General features: G+C 45.4%; 1 protein-coding gene across 1 annotated transcript in view; it reads right to left on the bottom strand.

The window, feature by feature from the left end:
• The window catches only part of EVL (Enah/Vasp-like), a 141332-nt gene extending 120172 nt beyond the window's left edge, over nt 1–21160 (bottom strand). Inside the window, exon 1 of the mRNA XM_043434461.1 lies at nt 20637–21160. Within this exon, the coding sequence (XP_043290396.1) occupies nt 20637–20641 (5 nt within the window). The 5' untranslated portion in view covers nt 20642–21160. The remainder of the gene's footprint in view (nt 1–20636) is intronic.
• Between the last annotated feature and the right edge of the window lie 2351 nt (nt 21161–23511).

The raw sequence follows: 23511 nt of genomic DNA, 5'->3' as shown, positions 1-23511 counted from the left end.
TGCATTTACTGGATAATTCAATTTTTTGAAGTCTGAAAATTTTCATAATAAAATGTTGAAAAAAGCTAAGCTCTAGAATATTTCACAACACAAGTATGCCATTAAACAGGATGCACTGGTAAATAAAAAAGACTACAAAGCTGTACGCACAGAACAAATCCACAAGATATACATCTTTTTTTAACGTGTGGTCAGAAGAAAAGGACCCAGAGCAGAAAGTCGACAGTGACCCTCCTGGGTGACGTGATGAGACTTGCTTTTCCTCTTATTTTTGCTGACCCATTGCCTTTAAATTTTCTACTATGATCAACTATTTTTGTGATTTAAAAACAGAGATGCCTTAATAGCAGTGGAGCAAGAAATACTTTCAGGCAAGAATTTACTTGTCACAAACTCAGTGACAGAAAATGCTCCCCTCCAAAAAAAGCTTGAAGAATCTTAAGCTTATTCAACGTACTTTCTGTGAATAATTCTCTCAGGCTGCTACTGCCTCCTCACTGGACTTGTGCCACATTCTGAAACTCACAGCAATCAGGGCTGCACAACCTGAAACACACCTATCAGAGAGGGAGCTGGTCAAGCCCTGAACTCTGCACTGGTCTCACCACAGCCACCTCATCGCTGGAGTCGACAACGTGTGAGAACCACTGACAAACCAGAGTCTGTCCTACACAGCCCGAGAGCGAGGTGTTTCACCCGGGGCAAAGTCGAGGAAACGACCGCCACAGCCTAGTAACTCGGGTGCTGTCATGGACGAGGCAGGACGTGGGTCAGTTAGTAGACGTTCTTCAGAGAAGCAAATACACACTGGATGTAAGAAGGGAGACACGCCGAGGGCTGGGCCAGTAACCTAATAACCCAGGGAACACCTAGCCACCAACATTGTCAGAGCAGACGCCGGGTGAATTCCTGTCACAGAAAATGGCTATGAGCACATTCATTTACTCAGGAAACATTTACTGAGTGAGGATTCATTCATTTAGTGAGTGCTTACGATGCAATCATGGAAATTCCATAATCTGTGCTGTCCCACATGGTGCCACATGGGCCGGCAGACCACTTGAAACTGGCATTACAATCAGAAGGACTATCACATACGAAAAACATGAGAGGGCAGGTTCCTTATAAACATGGAGAACAGGGGAAACCAATCTTAAGAGGCAGAGAGAGCCTAGTTCATCCAAGACTTATACCCTGTGCTAAGAAGTTATAACTTTATCCAGAAAGACACAGAAACATTCTGAAGAAACTTAGGAAGAGAATATTAACTCAGAGTTGAGTATTGACAATTTAACAAAATACCAAGGAGACAATTAAAGAGGTAAAGAAGGAAAGTGGAATGTGACTATGGCACTTTAATAATGATGAAGACCTGTTTATGTCAGTATCACAGCTCTGGAGAAAAGCGAACAGACAAAAGAGGGTTTAAGGAAGAAGAAATGATAATGACGCATCCACCTGGATCTGGGGGGAGGGAATGAATGATTCCATCAAGCCTCCAGGTTTCAGTTTGGGCCACAGCTCACAGCTCACTGAGAATGGGGATTCTGGAAGAAAAGTCTGGGAAGGAGAGCAGTGCGTTCAGTTTTGTTTTTTTTTTAGCAGATTTATTTAGAAAGAGATTTTTATTCCATAGAAGTAACCCATTTAAAGCACACAATTCAATGACTGTTTAGCATATTTACAAGGCAGTGTGACCATCCCTGCAATCTAATTTTACAATGTTTTTATCAGCCTCCCCCCCCAACAAAAACCTCATACCCATCAGCAGCCACTCCCCATTCTCACCCCTTAACCTCAGCACCTACTAACCTACTTCCTGTTTCTGCAAACTTGCCTCTTCTGGACATTTCATATAAATGGAGTCATATAGTATGTGGTCTTTTGTAACTGGCTTCTTTCGCTCAGCATAATATTCTCAAGGTTCATCCATGTTTTATGAGTATGGGCACCTCGTTCCTTTTTTATTGCTGAATAATATCCCACTGTACCACATTTGATTGATCCATTCATAAGGACGTAGACATTTAGGTTGTTTTCACTGTTTGGCTACTACAAATAAATCTCCTATGAACATTCATGTAAAGTATTGTATGGAGGTACATTTCATTTCTCTTGGGTATATGCCTCAACATGGAAATGCTGAGACATACGGAAACTATGTTTTAACATTTTGAAGAACTACCAGACTGTTTCCCAAAGCAACTGTACATTCTCCCCAGGCAGTGTTTGAGGTTTCCAATATGATATTTATCTACACAGACACTTACCCCATGTGTGAAGATTAATTACCCACATCCTCATCAACATTTGTTATTAGTTGTCCTTTTATTAAAAAAAAAATTCATTTTTGGCTGTGCTGGATCTTCACTGTTGCGAGCAGGCCTTCTCTAGTTACAGAGAGCGGGGGCTACTCTTGACTGAGGGACCCGAGCTTCTCATTGCGGAGGCTTCTCTTGTTGCTGAGCACAGGCTCCAGAACAAGGGCTCAGCAGCTGCGGCTTACGGGCTTAGTTGCTCTGAGGCATGCAGAATCTTCCCAGACCAGGGACAGAACCTGCGTCCCTGCATTGGCAGGCAGATTCTTTACCCCTGGACCACCCGGGAAGCCCTCATCTGTCCTTCTGAGTCCAGTGACAGTACAGTGGTACCTCACTGTGGTCTGGTTTGTACTTCCTCGTATCTAATGATGCTGAGCACCTGTTCGTGTGTTTATTGGCCATGTGTATCTCTTCTCTGGAGAAGTGTCCATTTAAATCATTTGCCCCCTTTTAAGGTGGGTTGTCTTTTTATTACTGAGTTGGAAGACTTCGTTGTGTATTTTAGATGTAAATCCTTTATCACGTACTTTCTTACATTCTGTGAGCTGTCTTCTCACTTTCTTAACAGTATGATTTGCAGCACACATTTTTAATTTAGATGAAATCCAGTTTTTTTTTCTTTTATGACTTGTGTTTTGGTGTTACATCTAAAAAACATTGCCAGACTCAAGATTTACTCATATTTTCTCCTATAAGAAAGTTTTAGGAAGTCCCAAAGAAATGCTCCAATCCTGAACTAGATTGGTGAGGTAAGTAAGGCCTGATTTAAACCTACTTTCAGATTTGTGCTTTGGTTTTTACCTTCATTTTATGTCTTCATAAAAATATAAACATGACAAAAAAAAAAAAAGAGTTTTAGCAGGCTTCCCTGGTGGTCCAGTGGTTAAGAATCTGCCTTGCAATGCACAGGACGCTGGTCTGGGAGGATCCCACATGCCAAGGGGCAACCGAGTCCACACGTGCTGCAACCAACGAGCCTGCGTTCTGGAGCACCCAGCCGCAGGGACTCAGCCATCCGTGGAGGCCCCCGCGACGAGAGGCCCCCGCACCGCAACTAGAGTGGAGAGAGCCCTCCCACAGCAATGCAGACCCAGCACAGCCCAAAATACACGTAAGTAAATAAAGACATATTCAAAAGAAACGGTTTAGCTTCAACATTTAAGTTCACAATCTAAAAGTTAACTTTTGTATATGGAAGTAGGGGATTCAACCTCTGTATGTTGATAATCAGGTCTCCCAGCATTTGCTGAAAAGGCTGTTTTTCCCCATTGAATTGTCTTGGCATCTTTGTCAAAAACCAACTCCTCATGAAGACAGTAGTAGTGAGTCTAGTTTTAGACTCACTGAGTGTGAGGTTGTGCTCTAGCTTCTTGGCGATAAGCTACATGTGTGGATCACCATGTCTTCTACCCACAGCCCGGCAATCAGCACAGTGAACGCGATAAAACTCAGAGAATGATTCTACGCGCCTGTGCGGTCCCCAGGTGCGCGGCCTGCCTCCCACCCACGGTGCGGACACTCCAGGGCACCTCACGCTCTCCTCCCGCGAGGGGACCTCTTCTAGCCGGGACTCTGCCTTCAGCGTGCTGTTTACACTTACACACTGACACAGATCCAGGAGGGCATTTTCCTTCTTCCTAGGATAGGGAGTCCCTAAAGATGCTCAGTCAGAAATCTCAGCTAGCACAAGAACGCAGTGCCAATGGGTACATTTGATCTTCATCTGTTTACGGCACAGAGGCTCCAAGTGTGGTGTTTCTGTTTTGTCTAAAGGGTTTCAATTGAGTGCCAGGCCCAACATTTTTCTGTGTTCAGGCTAATGTTAGAGAATTTAAATTTTTAAATGCTAATGATGTCCCTTGTGGCTCAGCTGGTAAAGAATCTGACTGCAATGCGGGAGACCTGGGTTTGGTCCCTGGGTTGGGAAGATCCCCTGGAGAAGGGAAAGGCTACCCACTCCAGTATTCTGGCCTGGAGAATTCCATGGATGGTCCACGGGGTCGCAAAGAGTCGGACATGACTGAGGGACTTTCACTAATGATGTCAGTGGGTCAGAGCTCAGTGAAAGGGAAGCCCTCAAAAGGACTAATTAGAGATAAATCATGAACAACTTGAAGAACTGAGGACATTAAACTAAGTTAATGAAAAAGGCCCTGCAGGCCATTGTCTTCAAGCGATAATAAACCGGTACAAAGAACTCCAAAACGGAAGAACCAACACAGAAGATAAAAGACCCTAGTCAAGCCCATTACAAATCCAAAAAATAAACAAATAAATAAACACTGTGTTGGCCATGCCTGTTTTCTGGCACTTTCACCTCAGATGCCCCATCCTCCCCTTCTTGGCTACATACTAACACCCAAGGCCCAACTCTCACTTGCCCGATCCCTAGTACCTTTCAAGTACTCAAAATCTACCTTTCAAGTAAATTTTTAAGCAGATATGCTACACGAAAATAGATAAAGAGTAGTCATGTATTTATAAGAGAAGTCTATACTTAAAAAAAAAACAACAACACAAAACTCACATTTACTCCAGTAATAAATTTAAAATTCTAAAGTATTTTTAAAGTAGTCACATTTAGGGAATTGCCTGGCTGTCCAATGGTCAGAACTTGGTACTCTGACTGCTGGGGGCCCAGGTTTGATCCTTGGTTGGGAAACCTACAATACCACAAGCTGTGTGGCGTGGGCAAGAAAAGGGTATTCACATTGACTGAAATGATGTTTTCATTAAGTGTTTGACATCAGCTCTACCGTGTAAAATAACATCTATGTGTGTTCACACTGCCTAAGCCAAGCTCAACAATGTACATGTCTCTCAAAGATAAAAACAAAAGAGTCCAAATACTGACCTCCAGGGGCTCTTCTGGTTCTAAGATCTAAATGCCTATGATCATTATTCTAACTTCTCTCCTGTTACCTCAAAGCTGTTACCTCTTCTCTTACCTCAAAGCTACATAGTAGAGGATTAAACAACGATGATTACAACCATGCAAATATGCCCAAGGACAACTGGCAGCCACACACAGCCACAGTTGTTCACAACTGGCCCTCCACTGAAAACTATAAACCCTCTTGTCCAGGAGTCTCAGTCTCTAAGCTGAAATGACCATGGTGAACAAGAAAAAGTTAAACACAACTTAGCTCCTTAAATATACTAATCAAATTTCTCTTAAAATCCAAATCTGATTATTTCATTATGTCTATTCCTACTGTCTGTTTCCCCTTCGTTTTGGGTTAAGTCTTCTCATATATCTGATAATTCTTGATTGAATGCCAGTCACTGCAGATGAGAAGTGCACAGATTATTCCAGGCTCCTAGAGGATCTGCTTTTGTTCTGACACAGGTAGGTCACAGGCACAAACTACTCCAGGTCACCTTAATCTAGCTAGATACAGAGATGAGACAAAGCAGTACTCCAGCTCCTGAGAGGGCCAGTCTGTGTCCAGTTCACTTGTGTCCCTAAGAAGAGTCCTTAGGAAAACTGGGGTGTTTACTAGGGCTTCCCCTCCTCAGCAACGGTGTGCACCAACTTTGAAAAAAATTTCCTGTCCCATGAATCTGCCTAAAGCTCTAATCATCTTCTCAGTTGACAATTTCAGCACTGACAATTGCTTCAAGGAAAGAAATGGTCCCATATGTAGGGTTACCTGACAACCGTCTACCTACACCTTGGCTCTGAAAATTCTTTCTGCCTTGTGGTTCTCCTATGCCCTCAAACTGACAATTCTTTTTCAACTTTTCATTTGTCTTGTACTTAGTAGGACTTAGGTCTAAATGACCTGATAGAACACTGCCAGAAGTAGAACTCCCAATCCAGTACAAAAGCCTTGTCCAAAATTGAACCAGACAGCAACTTTCTAACAAAATACTCATCATCTAATTCGAGTTTTCTCTAGTTGACTTCTACAACTTCTACAGTTCTGAAATTTGAGTTTTTTCCCAGGGAACTAACCAAATCAGGCAATGAAGCAATCTGGAGTGTGAGAAAACAGAGCTGGCATTGCTGCTGACTAACAGAAAACCATAAAGCCCTAATTAAAACAAAGCATCAATCAAAACTAATTTCATCATGCCCTGTAATCTAAAATCCAACAGACCTTATGGCTGGAATGGGAGGCATGGAGCTTGCTTCAATAAATGACACAGCTGGAACCTAGGAGCTGTAAACCCCTAGACCTGGAGCCCAACACACAACATACACAGGAAGGCCATTCCCTGGGCCCTTGCTCCTCCTCCCGGCCCCTCCCTGATCCCCACCGAGAGGTGGGCGGACACTGAACACAGGCTGAAATTTCAGCACAGTCCAATTCTCTCACTACAAAGTCTAAGGCTCATTCTCAAGTTTCTGCTGTACTGAACAGGAGGAACTGGGGTTGAGGTCATAAAAATGAACTCGAGAATCAAGAGAGCAAATGCTCTTGCCTACTTTGGCCTGTAACTGAAGAGGAAACCATGGGTGAAGAAGAGTGAAAAAATAAGAAATCTGAGCTCCATGCCCCTGGCTCAGATGGTAAAGAATCTGCCTGCAATGTGGGAGACCTGGGTTCAATCTCAGCGTTGGGAAGATCCCCTGGAGGAGGGCATGGCAACCCGCTCCAGTATTCTTGCCTAGAGAATCCCCATGGACAGAGGAGCCTGGTGGGCTACAGTCCATGGGGTTGCAAAGAGTCGGACACGACTGAGTGACTAAACACACAATATATGTGGCCGAGGCAAGGCCTCTGGAGTCTGAGAAACGAGCTGTTTCTCATCTGAGACATAGGGGGCTCATGCGCTAGTCGGCAAACATTTACTGAGCACCTCAATTCAGTTCAGCTCAGTTGCTCAGTCGTGTCCGACTCTTTGCAACCCCATGAATCGCAGCATGCCAGGCCTCCCTGCCCATCACCAACTCCCGGAGTTTACTCAAACTCATGTCCATCAAGTCGGTAATGCCATCCAGCCATCTCATCCTCTGTCGTCCCCTTCTCCTCCTGTCCCCAATCAGGGTCTTTTCCAATGAGTCAGCTCTTCACATCAGGTGGCCAAAGTATTTGAGTTTCAGCTTCAGCATCAGTCCTTCCAATGAACACCCAGGACTGATCTCCTTTAGGATGGACTGGTTGGATCTCCTTGCAGTCCAAGGGACTCTCAAGAGTCTTCTCCAACACCACAGTGCAAAAGCATCAATTTTTCAGTGCTCAGCTTTCTTCACAGTCCAACTCTCATATCCATACATGACCACTGGAAAAACCATAGCCTTGACTAGATGGACCTTTGTTGGCAAAGTAATGTCTCTGCTTTTTAATATGTTACCTAGGTTGGTCATAACTTTCCTTCCAAGGAATAAGCATTTTTTAATTTCATGGCTGCAATCACCGTTTGCAGTGATTTTGGAGCCCCCAAAAAAATAAAGTCTGACACTGTTTCCCCGTCTATTTCCCATGAAGTGATGGGACCAGATGCCATGATCTTAGTTTTCTGAATGTTGAGCTTTAAGCCAACTTTTTCACTCTCCTCTTTCACTTTCATCAAGAGGCTTTTTAGTTCCTCTTCACTTTCTGCCATAAGGGTGGTATCATCTGCATACCTGAGGTTATTGATATTTCTCCCGGCAATCTTGATTCCAGCTTGTGCATCTTCCAGTCCAGCATTTCTCATGATGTACTCTGCATATAAGTTAAATAAGCAGGGTGACAATATACAGCCTTGACGTACTCCTTTTCCTATTTGGGACCAGTCTGTTGATCCATGTCCAGTTCTAACTGTTGCTTCCTGACCTGCATACAGGTTTCTCAAGAGGCAGGTCAGGTGGTCTGGTATTCCCATCTCTTTCCTAATTTTCCACAGTTTATTGTGATCCACACAGTCAAAGGCTTTGGCATAGTCAATAAAGCAGAAATATATGTTTTTCTGGAACTCTCTTGCTTTTTCAATGATCCAGCACTTACCACCTTTCAAAGAAACCACACCCAGTCTTGATCTCAGCACTAGGTCAGCAGTTCTCAACTCTGGCTGCATACTTAAGAGATTTTAAATAAAGTAACAACAACAAAACACTTTATTTCAGATTAATGGACTCTCTAAGGCAGGGCCCTGGCAAGGGAAGAGGGGGTGGGGAAGAGCCTTTTCAACTGTTTCTGATGCCCAGTGAGAACCACTGGACTTAGAGAATTTCTAAGTTTCTGAATCTAATTTTCTATGGTTTGACAAATGAATATTTTTTTACAGGTAAAACCCTCCAAAATAAACCAGCTTCATTCATACTTTGGAGAGAGGGTGGCTGAGGTTAAGGGTGCCTTGGCTGTGCTGACAGTCCTATCCCGAGGGGTCACATTGACTGCTGAGCCTCACACTGACTCCATATTGACTCTACATGAGCCTCACACTGACTCCAGGCTCACAGATGCCTCCTCGGATGCATATTCAAAAGCCACACACGCCACATTTTAAGTGAGAACTTGTCCCAAGGGGCATTCAGATGCCTGAATCATGCCATTCTGGATTTGTTCCTTTGGGTTAAAGCACTATCTGGCCATGATTTTTGTCCTGTCTGTTTAACATGCATGCTATTAATTGGTCATTTTCTCTAAAATCAACTTACTAAAGCAGTAAAAGCGTATTAGCCCTCCTAAATATTAAAACACACAATAGAGCCTCTTTAATCAAATGAGATATTGGCACACAAATAAATACAGACCAATGAAAAATAAGATTGAAGGCAGGAGGAGAAGCGGTAACAGAGGATGAGATGGTTGGATGGCATCACCGACTCAATGGACATGAGTTTGAGTAAACTCCAGGAGTTGGTGATGGACAGGGAGGTCTGGCGTGCTGCAATTCATGGGATCGCAAAGAGTCGGACACGACTGAGGAACTGAACTGAACCGAAATGGAACATAACAGAAGCTCCAGAAATGGGTCAAATTAATTAAATATGACAAAGGACAGAATCTAAAAACACTGGGAGAAAATGGAATTTTTAATAAGCCATGCTGAGATAACTGAAAAACGAGATGGAAAAGGCTAAAATTGGATCTAGCTCTCAAACCCATATATTTAATTCCAAGTGGATCAAAGATTTAAAAGTTTGAAAAGAAAAAAGAAACAATACAAGTACTAGAAAAAAAAACATAGGTGAATTCAACCTGGGGACATAGAAAACTTTCTAGCTAGCTATGACTGAAAATCAAGAGTCAGTAAAGTAAAAAAATATTGAAAAAAGAAATACCTGCAAAGTCACGTGCATTAAGCATCTCGTCTGCATCATTTCAGCTCCTCCAGCCTTAACTATTTTTATTCCAGCCATCCCTGAGGCAACCAGTTTTGTCCAGGCTCTGACTTGTGTCCAGTGCCTGCCTGGGGGTGGGGGGGATCTGTTGTGGCCCCAGAGAGCTGCCACGTGTGCCCTCTCAGGACCCACTGAGAGCACCAGCAGGGGCAATATATGCCATGTGGGGCACCCTTCTGCCAAATGGAGACGGTACCTAATGGATGTATCACCCTTCCTTCCCCCAAATATCAATCCTATGCTCTCCTCCAAACACACAAGAGCCTTCATCTTAGGTAGTTTTCTAGAGAACTCAGTTAAAATACCACTAATTTGATGCAGTGATTTTTTTTTTCTAATACACATTAATTATTAAAATTTAAAAACCATTCATCAGAAGGATCATAATTCCCTACTCTTTAAGCATGGGCTACGAACAGTACTGGGCTTCCCTGGTGGCTCAGTGGTAAAGAATTCAGGAGATGCAGGTTCGATCTCTGGGTCAGGAAGATCCCCTGGAATAGGAAATGGCAACCCGTTCCAGTATTCTTATCTGGGAAATCCCATGGACAGAGGAGCCTGGCAGGCTGCAGTCCATGGGGCTGCAAAAGAGGCAGACACGACTTAGTGACTGAACAACAACATGAACAAAGACTGTTTTGAAAAGACGACAGTATGAAAAGCGGAGTAAAAGAGTAACTTTACAAGGACGAAACCTGACGAACACCGCTTCAGCCAGGTGATCAAGGTCAACGTCCACAGTGATAAAATGTGCTGCAGGTACTCACCCTCTGCGACGGGGGACGGAATGTCACTTTCTCCGTGATCTTCCTGTCCCAAACTAACAGCCCCAGGCCAACCATGAGGGAAACACGAGACAAATTCCAACAGAAGGGCATCCTGCAACATACCTAAGTAAGTACATCTCAAAATAGCCAAGATCATCAAAAAATAGAGACCATCTGAAAAATTACCGTAACAGAGGAGCCTAAGGAGATTTAAGAACTAAATGTAACGTGGTATTCTGGATGAGACCATGGAACAGAAAAAGGGCATTAGGTCAAACAAACAACTATGGGCTCCAGCTATTAATACTGTTATCAACAGTAGTTCACTAAATACAACCAATGCACCATGTAAGATGTTAACAGTGGAAACGGCACCAGTGAAGATACATGAATGGGAACTCTCTGTACTATCTGTTCTATCTGCTTAGTTTTTCCTTAAGTCTAAAGCTGCTTTAACATGTAGATTCTATTAATAAAAAGAGAAAAAAATGCTTATGAAAAGCATTCCTCCGTCCCCAGCAATGGGGCCTGGGGTCTGCATTTTGGAAGGACAAACGGTGATTCCTACGCCCATTAAAGTTTGAGAAACACCAGGGACACCGAGAGTTACAGTGTACAATGTCCTTACAAAGAAAAAAAAAGGAAAAAAGAAGCCATCCACACATCAGTAAACAAACCCTGTCTCCTGGCGGTAGTGTGGAAACAGCAGATGACAGCGCCGTCACCCCAGTAATTCACTGAGCACATAATGAAAGTTTCCATCTGGGGTGCCGGCGTCTCCCATTTGGGAGCTGCCCGGAATGCTGCACTTGGAGGAACCATGATGAGGCAGAATAAGTGTCACGATTTACTGCCCGTTCGGGGTGCAAGTGGCAGCATGGATATTCATCAAGCATCTGCCAAGCACCAGGCACAGCGCGAGGCTCTCGGGACCCAACAGAGATCGAAGTAGGTGTAACCGTCTGTGAGGCACAGGCTGAAAAAGGCAAGTAAATAATTATAGAGTAACAGCAGAGGAAACATGGAATCCCACAGAGCAAACAAAAAAGGGCCCTCCTTTAGTCAGGGGAGGGGTCAAGGACTGCGTCCCTGAGGAGGTGACATTTCAGTAAGATTTGAAGGCTAGGCGCTGAGCAAGGTGAAGAGGAAAAGGAAGTAGCTGAACTCGGGTCAACTCGTGAGCTGGTCCATCAGACCTCTGCTGATTTAAGGATCCCGTGAGAGAGTATGGAAACTAGATGAGAGCGGCAGAGAGAGCTCCACAGAGAGCCCAGGATGGAGCACAGCGCCCAGAGAGTGTGTGAGGTGCTGGACGCTTTACGGAGCGCGCGCCCAGGGCAAATACACAGCAAGGGGAAGGACTGGAGAAGGTAAGAGGCTCCCAAAACCGGCCCCTGTAAGGGACGGTGTCCATTTCCTCTAAGACACTCGGAACACATGTCCCATCGGCTCCCACTGTCCTTTCTACCACCACTTCCGTGAATCTCACAGTCAACTGCTCAACTGCAGTAACTGTTCTACATTTTCTTAGTACAATTATCTTCTCTACCCCAAAACAATATGCCTGTTTTGTCTTTATTTCAGTAGTTCTATTTTGTGTCTTTTATAGAGAATGTCCCTGAATCATTTTTAGAAACTGAAGTATCAATAGCAACTGTGGTTTCTAAAGCAAAAAAATTATCACCTATGGTAGATAAGTTAGGCAGCAATCTGACAAAAGGGCAGAATATCTGAAATCAGAATTGTCCCAGGTCTTCCAGGGTTTACCTTCCTCACAGACATAACAAGGTGAGCTGGGGGAGGTAAACAGCTAACTTTTATTGAACATCATACAGTGAGAACTTTTTTATGTATTCTTTTTTGAGCCTCGCAAACCTAAGAAGGAAGCAGGATTATCCTCATTTATATTTGAGAAAAGTGGAGGGTCATAAAGGTTAAGTAATTTGCACCAAGTTCGTCAGCTGGTAAAGAGTGGCTCTGGGGCAGAATCCAGGTCTATTAGATGTTAAAACCCAGGCTGGTTAGAATACAAGAGATAAAAGGTGGCCTAAATCAATATTTTAAAAAAGTTCATTCACATTCCTACTTTAAGTCCAAACCCAAGAATAGACGTCTTTCACACAGCCTTAAAGACAAAGACAGACAATCCACCTTCATACACAGTTGTTTCAGGGGACTCAGGACCAGGGCTCCCCCCACTGGCGAACAGGTGCAACCACACCATTTATTTCTAATTCATTTTCTAATCCTTAAACTTTTGGGGAGAGGAACCTCCTAGTTAAACTTAAGACCAGGAATAAAGTTCCTTTCATTAACATTATCTTTCTCTCTTTCTTGCTTAAAATTTACATTCTGATAAAATATATCAACAGACTTTGGTGTCAGTAATACTATTTTGCTACCTTATTTTAAGGAAATAATCAGAGATGTACTCTAAGACTTATGTGCAGTCATTATCATGTTGTTAACAATGATGATATTCTAAAAAGAAGCCAACTGTCCCAAACTTGGTACTGGTAAATAAACTATGGTATATCATCTGATACATTATTCAGATAATGAATACATTGTTCATTATTCTTCTGATACAGTGTTACTCAGCCATTTTACATGTTTTCAAAGAACATTAATAACAAAGGGGAAATGCATACATGTCAAATGCAAAAACTCCCAATACAAATACAGAGTACATTATCAATTTTGTGAAAATGTCACTCTCACACATGGAAAAGATAAAGGAACTATATCCTCATGTTTAATGGGTTATCCTTCCTTCAATAGTAGGATCAATGCTGACTTTGTCTTCTTTATACTTTCTATTTTTTCAAATTCTCCACAGTCAATATAATTGCATTTAAAAAATATATTTATTTATTTGGCTGTGCCGGGTCTTAGCTGCATGTGGTATATAGGATCTAGTTCCCTGATCAGAGATTGAACCCAGGCGCCCTGCATTGTGAACGCAGAGTCTCAGCCACTACACCACCAGGGAAGTCCCACTTAAACCAGAAAAAAATGAGAACTGCTGATAGAAGTCATTTCTATAAGGTCTTCTCCATTCAGGTTGGGAAAGGGAAACAGCTGTTTGCTGAGTGGACCACTGTCCTTCCCACCTCACCCAGATGTCGGCTGGAGGGCCTCTTCTTTAAGTTGTTATTGCACTACTCAAGCATTTGTGATATTCACTTAACAACTAACAGTCATCAAAATCATAGTCTACTGCAAGGTTCAAACTTGGCAGAAGACAGATTCCCTTTAAAGGGAAAAAAATCTTCCTGTGAAACAATGCTAGTTTAATTTATTTTCATGTAGCTTATTCAGGTGCAACTTAAAAAACTAAGTTGAAAATTTCTAATATTTATGTGACTAGATACAAACAAAAGTACCAAACCAGCAAAATTAAAAATGACATTGCTTCAATACAAAGATGATGTTGCTTATATTAAAAATTATCACTCAGGGACTTCCCTGGCAGTCCAGTGGTTAAGACTCCGAGTTTCCACTGCAGGGGGCCTGAGTTCAGTTCCTGATAGGGTAAGTAAGATCTCACGTGCTGCACAGCCAAAGTGTAAATACTAAAAAAAAAAACAACAAAAAAAATCACCCACAAGATAAATATGGTAATGACATAGGTCTAAAAATACGCAGACAGGACAAGAGAGGAGAGCTAAAGATACACACACACAGGCACCGCAGCTCCACAGCTGGTCTCCCGAGGTGACTTCCAAAGACACCTGGAGGTGTGCTCCTGTCTATTCCGCAGCAACGAGCTCAGAGAGGTACTTGGACTCCAACGTGTTAGCCAGGGCAGGCTCCCTGTGATACGAAGGCCATGTTTGCGCCGGGTGCGCCCGGGTTGCTCACGCTGTACCCTATGAGCGCACTGCACTCTGCAGAACTCCAAACGGATACGGTGCCCTTGGCCCAGAGGAGACCGTTCCCCGGCATATAACCAGACCAGTGAGACGGGAGCCTGACCAACACACACACACACAGCGGGCCCTGGTGATGGGAGGCTGACCATGCTGACCATGCCCCCCCCTCCCCGCCCCGCCACACACACACACACAGCAGGCCCTGGTGATGGGAGGCTGACCATGCCACACACACACACACACAGCGGGCCCTGGTGATGGGAGGCTGACCATGCCACACACACACACACACACACACACACACACACCACACACACACACACAGCGGGCCCTGGTGATGGGAGGCTGACCATGCACACACACACACACACACACACACACACACACACACACACAGCGGGCCCTGGTGATGGGAGGCTGACCATGCACACACACACACACACACACACACACACAACACACAGGCCCTGGTGATGGGAGGCTGACCATGCACACACACACACACACACACACACACACACAGCGGGCCCTGGTGATGGGAGGCTGACCCATGCACACCACACACACACACACACACACACACACAGGCACCTGGTGATGGGAGGCTGACCATCACACACACACACACACACATCACACACACAACACACACACCTGGTGATGGGAGGCTTGCACCACCACACACACACACACACACACACACACACACACACACACAGCGGGCCCTGGTGATGGGATGCACACACACACACACACACACACACACACACCACACACCATCACACAACACACACACACCCACACACACACAGCGGGCCCTGGTGATCACCACACACACACACACACACACACACACAGCGGGCCCTGGTGATGGGAGGCTGACCATCACACACACACACACACACACACACACACACACAGCGGGCCCTGGTGATGGGAGGCTGACCATGCCACACACACACACACACACACACACACACACAGCGGGCCCTGGTGATGGGAGGCTGACCATGCCACACACACACACACCACACACACACACGGCTGGCGCTGGCAGGGACACACACAGATATACACACGTCTGAGCTCTGAAGGTAATGCTCCTTAAAACGTTACCACGCACGCTGGAGTGGATTTGAGGATCCACATGTTTGTACTTCCGTTCAACATTCCTGGTAACTCTGCCACGTATCTACTGACATAATCAAGTATCTGATCAGCAGTTCTGAAGAACAAATGTAGTTTTAATCTTTACCTCATATTCCAGACAATTTGAAGAACGCACTTTCTCGAAATTTTATATATAAAACAGAAAACAACTTAATACTTCCCAAACTTCTAGACAAATGCTATCTTACATGTAAGAAAGATAGAAAAATTCCAAACAAAATGACTTAATAACATAAAAAAATCTTAAACTTCTATATATCAAATCTTTAAAAGATAAAAGGCAGGTAGGGAAAATGTTCACAGAAGAGAATCTTCCCAAGAGATAAATGATTAAAGTATATAAACAGAAATATTTTATATACCGTATATGTGGGTGTCTTTTGTTTCAAAGTAGAAAAAGGATTCGGAAAGGGGTCTATAAGTGTCTGTAAATCTTTTAGGGATGGGGACTACTTGGGGGAGGAGGTTTGGTTCCTTCTTTCCATCTAAACCAGTACCAGACAACGGTAAGGCCTCCAAAGATGATTTCTGAATAAAGATATGAGAATACATAAGGTCTGTTAGAAAAAAAGAAATAAGAATTCAGGCAACAGTCTAGAAAATTAAGAAAAACTCAATATACTAAGTTACTTGAGTATCCGACTCTTTGCCCTACAGACCGTAGCCTGGCAGGCTCCTCTGTCCGTGGAATTCTCCAGGTAAGAATACTGTACTAGAGTGGGTGCCATGCCCTCCTCCAGGGGATCTCCCCGACCCGAGGATCAAACCCACGTCTCTTAGTCTCCTGCACTGGCAGGTGGGTTTCTACCACCAGTGCCACCTGGGAAGCCCAAGAAAATCTCAGACACAGCCTTAATTATCCAAGTCAACTGATTCAACACAACTTTTTACTACAATATATGGATATGTGCCTCAGATGTTCAGTTTATTTGTTAGAATGCATCTCCAGCCCTACGCCTTTCTAAGATACTCCTGGAGAGGGTCAGTTCAGAGGTTTCATTTCTGACCCTTTGCAATCTGTGCACTCCCATGAGATTATCTAGCAAGAAAAATACGACATTTTCATTTAAAAAATTTCCACATTAAACAAAAGGATTTTCACAGATGAGCCATACTGCTTATAAATATCTAAATTAAATGAGTTGACAACAAAGATAATGAAAAGACCCCCTCGATTCATTTAGGTCCATTTGCAAAAGCCTAGTATTTGAGGCACATGTAAATATACACATATAGATGTTTACCTACAAACAGTCTGCAACACAGAACCATGTCAAACTGTTAGCAGCATTTTAAAAGAAAAAAAAAAAATCCATGAAGGAAAAGGGTAACTGGATGACTCATTTTGGAAAAAGTATTTAAAAACTTTCATTTCTATATCCATGACTTGTCATCTGATCCCCCAAAATGGGATGTGAGAATTCTATTATAGATCAAAAAATAAAATGTTCTAGTCAAGCAGATTTATCAAACAATGAAGGAAATCAAGACAGAAAAAAGAAATGAATACTAAAAGGGAGAAAAAGCAATTGCTTCCTTTGCTTTACAGTAATGATCTGCCAACTAATTACTTGCTAAAAGGAAATAAAGATTTATTCTTAAAGCTACCTTGATCCTAAGTGCATTTCACAAACTGAAATGCTCTAATATAGTTATAACACAAGAAAATACTAGTGTTATTCTCCACAGCTTCTGTAAGCTGACAGCTTAAGTCTCCTCCAAAACCTAATGTTGACTCAAACCGCCCCCAACATCAGGGGCTTTTTGTGTGCATGCTAAGCTTCTTCAGTCACGTCTGACTCTGCAGCTCCATGGCCTGCAGCCCACCAGGCTCCTCTGTCCATGCAATTTTCCAGGCAAGGATAGTAGAGTGGGTTGCCATTTCCTCCTCCAGGGATCTTCCCGCTCCAGGGACCGAACTCGATTCTCTTAGTTCTCCTGCATTGGCAGGCGGGTCCCTCACTACCAGCGCCACCACATCAGAGACTCACGTCCAGTAAACATGAACTCAGTAAGTCAGAACAATCCTCCAGCTGGAAAGAACTAGAAAAGCAGGGGGAAAATAAAATACAAGTCTGCCTGGAGGCTTGAAGGAAGAAGGGACATCAGATGCTCAGGGAGATGAGATCAGTACTTGGGGCTACTTTTCCCTGGGGGTGTTTGCCAACTCTAGGGGGAATCCTAAAAGCATGGTGTTGGGTTGGGGGATAACAGGGCTAGAGAAGAGATGAACACTAGCACTAAAGGTCAGCAGAACAGGTAGAAACATCCCAATCCTTGAGACTGCACCAAAGTGACTCCAGGTTATAAGTGCCCCATTTGTCTGGCAAAAGCAAATGTGAATTATCTCTGGAAGACAAAAACATCATCTTGGGCAAATTACTTTCTACAATTTTGCAAATCCGATGTCCAGCAGAATTAAAACAAAACCAATTAAAAAGCAAAAACAATTAGACACATAAGGAGACAAGATAATATGAATGAAAGACAAGGAAAACAGACATTGGAAATGACTTACAAATACTGTCATAATGGGACAAATTTCAAGAATTACACATACTATATTCAAGGAGATGAAAGACAACACTGATAATTTTGGCAGATAGCTGGAAACTATACAAAGAACTATAAAAAGAAAGCCAAATGGAAATTAAAGAACCAAAAACCGTGTAATAACTGAAATTAAAAACTCAAGTGATAGGAAAGATAAGTGAGGGGAGATCCAGAATGAAGGGAAAAGAGACAGCAAACACAGAAGGAAGGTTAAGAGACACAGAGACACAGTGAAATAGCCTAACGCATATGATTGTAGTGCTAGAAGGAAAAGTGAGAGAAGCAATATATGAAGTCCTCCTGGCACAAGACTTCCAAAACGAATGAAAGACATGAAGCCAAAGATTCAAGAAGCCCTAAGTTATGTTACTCTTAAAAAAAAAAAAAAAAAATCCATACAGCACAGAAAATACTGTTGAAAACCAAAGATAGAGAACATTTCAAAAGCAGCCAGATGAACTTCCTAGGTGGTCCAGTGGCTAAGACTCCATGCTCCCAATGCAGGGTGCCCAGGTTTGATCCCTGGTCAGAGAACTGGATCCCACATGCCACAACTAAGAGTCCTGCATGCTGCAATGAAGATCAAAGATCCCATGTGCCTCAACTAAGACCCAGTAAAGCCAAATAAATAAGTATTTTTTTAAATAAGTAAGTTTTTAAAAAATTTAAATAGTCAGAGAAAAAGATGACTTTCAAAGAACAACAAATGACTTCTCAATAGAAACAATCTTTGTCAGAAACGATGAGGTATCTTTAAATTGTTAAAAGAAAATAATGGTAAACCAAGAATTTTGCAACTACTGAAAAGACCCTTCTAAAATGGAGGAACCTGTTCTAAAATTAGACTGTGGCAATGGTTTCATAAGTCTGCGAAAATACTGCAAGTGTGTGTGTGTATGAAAATACTAAAAATCACCCAACTGTATACTTTAAATGGGTATATTTTAGGATATGGGAATGATATCTCAAGAAATCTTTTTCAATGAAGAATAAATAATGAAATCTGTGAACACTGAGAATTTGCCACCAGCAGACTTGCACTAAAGAAATTCTAAAGGGAATTCCTCAGATGGAAAGAAATGATTCCAAATGGAAGACTGGAAGATGACAAAGGTGGCACAGCAGAGCTATGGGGGAAAGATGACATTTTTCATAAACAGTGCTGAATAAATGGTTCTGGTAAAAATTAAAAAATTGACCCCCTTTTCACAAGTTATACAAAAGTCACTTCCAAGTGGACTGTGAATCTTACTTTGAAAGGCAGGGCAGTAAGATGTTATAGGAAACTATCTTCTTGACTTTGGCAGAGAACTCCCACAAATTAGGAAGAAAAAGCTGTGTAAACCCCAAACAAAAACTTCTGAACAGATACTTCATAAAAGAAGATATCAAGTAAACATAAAAAGATGTTCAGCCTCATCAATCTGCAAGAAACCATAATCCAAAACCACAATGGGATACCTCACCAGGCTGCCTGCACAATCACTAGGATGGCTAAAATTCAAGACTGACAATACCACGTGTTGGCAAGGAAGCAAAGCAGGAGAACTCTCATACACTTGCTGGAAGGAGTGTGAACTGGTACAGGCACTTCAGAAATTTGGTGTTACCTCTTAAAGTTGGAAGATACAGGTATCTTTGACCTAGAAGTTCTACTGCTCAGACGGTAAAGAATCTGCCTACAATGCAGGAGACCCAGGTTTGATCCCTGGGTGGGGAAGATCTACTGGAGAAGGGAATGGCAACCCACTCCAGTACACATGCCTGGAGAATCCCAAAGACAGAGGAGCCTGGAGGGCTACAGTCCATAGAATCCCAAAGAGTCGGAGGCGACTGAGCGGCTAACGTTTTAGAAACAAATGTCCTCAAATAGCGGAATGGTTAAGATGCAGTATCTTCATATAATGGAATACGACAGATTAATAAAAATGAGCAACAGTTAGGAGGTAATGGATGAATTTCAGAAACATCTTGAGTGAAAGAAGCCGGACACACAAAAGAATATACATTGCATGAGTATTTCATTTATATAAAGATCACAAAACGGGCAAAAATTAAAGACACTATAGTGTTTATGGGATATATGTTTGGAAGGTAAAATTACACAGACAAAAGGCAAGGAAGTGATTATCCACAAAAGTCAGGATTGGGTGACCTCCGCAGAGAGAGAATTTCGAGTTCCCGGTGCTGGCAATGTTTTTTTCTCGAACTGATAACCATCAATCCCCCCTGGCTGGGTAATGAACCACAGAATGGTACGTTGTGGGTCTTGCACTCGAGTGGCGTGCAAGAAGAAAGGAAATGGGGACGAGAAAAAGGGAGCAGAGTCAGGCGAGCAGCTCCAGGTGGAAGGACGCGACCCCTTAACGTGCGAGCTCGGGGCGGCGGCACAGGGCGGCTGAGGCCGAGGGGACGGAGTCCGGGGGAGGGCGGCCAGAGTAGGGGGGTTGCTCGGGGCCCGGCGCGGCCACACACGCCCGCGGGGTCGCCTCCCCACCCGGTCGCCAGCCCCCCGCGAGTGCCTCCCGCGAGCTGCACAGGCGGGCGCCGCCCGCGCCGACTCCCCCAGACCCTCTCAGCGTCCCCGAAGCCCCCCCACCCCCGGTGCTCCTGAGGCCCTCCCCGCGCTCCGCACGCAGCCCGCCCGGCCTCCCCACGCGCCCGCCAGACTCACCTCATTGTCGCTGCCGGGGCGGGCGGGCGCGCGGGCCGGGGGGCGCGGCGCGGGGCGCGGGGCGTTAGCGGGGCAGCCGGCCCCGGGCGCGGCGGCTCCGCGTCTCGCTGGGCTGCGGGGGGCAGCGGGGGCTCATCTTCTCGGGGCGGGCTTCAGGGCCGCTAGCTGCGGGGACGGGCTGAGGCGGCGGCGCCTGACAGCCGGGCCCCGGCCCCTGCCATCTTGGCGGGCGCGTACCCGGGCCGCCGTGTGCGCGCGCCGCCGGGGGTTGGGGGGAAGGGAGAAGAAGGGGAAGGGGCGAGCGCCGTCCAGGTCCCGCCGGCCGAGGGGGAGCGCGCGCGCCCGCCCGAGACTCGGGGCGCAGTCCCCGGGCGGGCGCGGGCGGCTGCGAGACCGTCGACGGAGAGGCGGGCAAGCGTGCGAGTACGCGCGCGCGCGCGCGCGCGCGCGCACTCAGCCCAGGAGTCGAGACTGAGGGGAAAGCGCGCGCGGCAGCCCAAACACCACACAAAAGGCGCGGGGCCCCACAGCCCGCGCCTCAGAGCGGAGCCCGGGGCTTCGAGGGGAGGGGCGGTATCTAGGGGGCGTGGCTTGGGGCGAGGCCTGGCCGGGAGGGGCGGGGCTTCGAAGGAAGGGTGCCTTCGAGCGGCGAGAAGGAGCTCGGTAGGGGCCTGGCCAGGACCGGCGGATGTGGCGGGGGCTGGGCTTAGAGGAACGCGTGAGCCTTGAGGGGCGGGACCGAGGAGGAGGGCCGAGGCGGGCTTAGGGGGTGGGGCTAGGGGCGAGGTCTGGCCGAGAGGGGCGGGGCTTCGAAGGAAGGGTGCCTTTGAGCGGCGAGAAGGAGCTCGGTAGGGGCCTGGCCGGAACTGGCGGATGTGACGAGGGCGGGGCTTAGAAGTACACGCGAGCCTTGAGGGCCGGGGCCAAAGTGGGCGGGGCGTCCGCGCGACGCTTGGAGCGCAGCGTTCCTTCCCCTCGCCCGGAGCCTCCCCCAACCACAAAGGAAGCGGAGAGCTTCGGCGTCCTTGACCTTGATGGGAGAATTCAATCTTCCCCCCGCCCTGCGGTGGGCTCCGCCTGCTCGGAGCCAGTGAGCCACCTGGATTCTCGGGGCGTCGACTGACCTCTTGTCTTTGTAAATATAGAGTCAAGGCTGGGACGGGGAGCCGTAGCTTGGAGACAGTATCAACAACAGCTGAAAGATCTCTCAATCCATAAAGCCCCACCTGGCGCCCCCAAACCAAACACTTGAGAACAATCACACTGTTATAGCCACGCTTTCCGGGAAACAGACTCACTCAGAAGGACAATGCAGATAGTGGAGTGCAGTTTATTACACCGGCGGGCCCAAGGCAGAGTCTCCTCTTAGCCAAGGACCCCGACCAGCATTTGTGAAAATCTTTTATACCCCATGTGTCCAAACCCACTACCCCAATTCCCTTGAGACTTACATAAACAAAGGAAGGGTAAATACAACTACAATAACCCCATCATTCACGTGTTATGTGTTCAAACAGTCAATAATCAATAAGCCCGCAGTTTCATTCCAAATAGTTAATAACTGATAAGCCTGTGCTTACATTCTGATAGATAGTGTCCGGAGGCAGGGGTGATTAGTGTCTGTTTTCTCTTCTTCAAGATTCCCCTGCCCAGAGGGGGGTCTTATCCTTCCATTGTCATTCCCACAGGCGCTAAGCACAGAGTTCAGAGTCCACTGGAGAGGTGGCTGCGAACGATCAGCACAGACAGGCCTGAGATGGAGTCCAGGCCCTATGAATTCCTTCTTCAACGCCGGCTGCGCTAGGTTGTCCAGGTTTCCTCTTCCTAAATCCCCAGCCCTTCCTGAAGGTTAGCCATTCTCGTTGCTGAAAGTACTAAACCCTCCGAGTTTGACTTTCCCCATCTAATTACACGCTGTGCGTTGCGCTTTTGCACTATCGCCAGTAACGCTCCCATTCTCCTCTATCACAGCAACAATGAAATCTGTCTTCTAAAAAATTGCGTCTGAGCAAGAGCACGTGAAACGTTTAGCGGTGTCTGGCATGCATTAGGAGGGCAGCAAAGGGGTCGCTGTTTACTCCTGGCCGGCAGTGAGAAGTGGCTTTGTGAACCGAGTGGTTTTGCCCAAGATACAGGAAGTGGTGGCGCCAGTTCTCAAGCCAAGGTTTTTCTGATTCAGGATCCCAGCACCCGTCCATTCTCATCTGCTTCGATGATCATCCTTCTCACATGATACAGATTGATTCCCCTCCCTCAGCATCCACCTGTCCACAGACTTCCTTAACCCTTGGCCGTCACATCTCCACCTTCCTTCCCCGATTTGTTTGAGCCGATGTCTTCAGACTCAAAGCGCGCTTTGGTCCTCCACAGGTCTGTTCGAGCCCCAGAGATTTTCACCCCTTCCTAACCTTATTTGTCTCTCTCTTCCCGGGGCCAAGACTGTCTACAGAAGAGACTTATAAGACCCTAAAAATTCCTAAATGGACAAGCCCCAGGTCCCCTGGAGATGTCCCAATATGCTCTGCAGAGGCAGGGTCATCCTTGGTTCCTGCATAGCAAAGTTTTGTGAGAAGAGCCTCCCAGGACATTGATGTTTGTTCTCAGCCTTGTTTATTGAAGCATGGGGCCCACTCTGACCTCTAGATTGAACAGTTTCCCTGATGCCTTGGAGTCTGCAGCTGGAGGAAGATTTGCTGGGAGATATTGATGGCAGATATATAGTGCTGCAATCCATGGGGTCACAAAGAGTTGAACATGATCGAGCAGCTGAACTGACTGATTGATGGCAGATTTCCTATAGAACATTAGTACCAAAGGTGAGGGATACATGCCTTTGCCAACCTTTCCTGTTAACTACCAATCTCCTGGAGCAATA

This window comes from Cervus canadensis, chromosome 17 (genome assembly GCF_019320065.1).
Source record: "Cervus canadensis isolate Bull #8, Minnesota chromosome 17, ASM1932006v1, whole genome shotgun sequence".
Classification (NCBI taxonomy): domain Eukaryota; kingdom Metazoa; phylum Chordata; class Mammalia; order Artiodactyla; family Cervidae; genus Cervus; species Cervus canadensis.
This window is presented reverse-complemented; position numbering and strand designations above follow the sequence as displayed.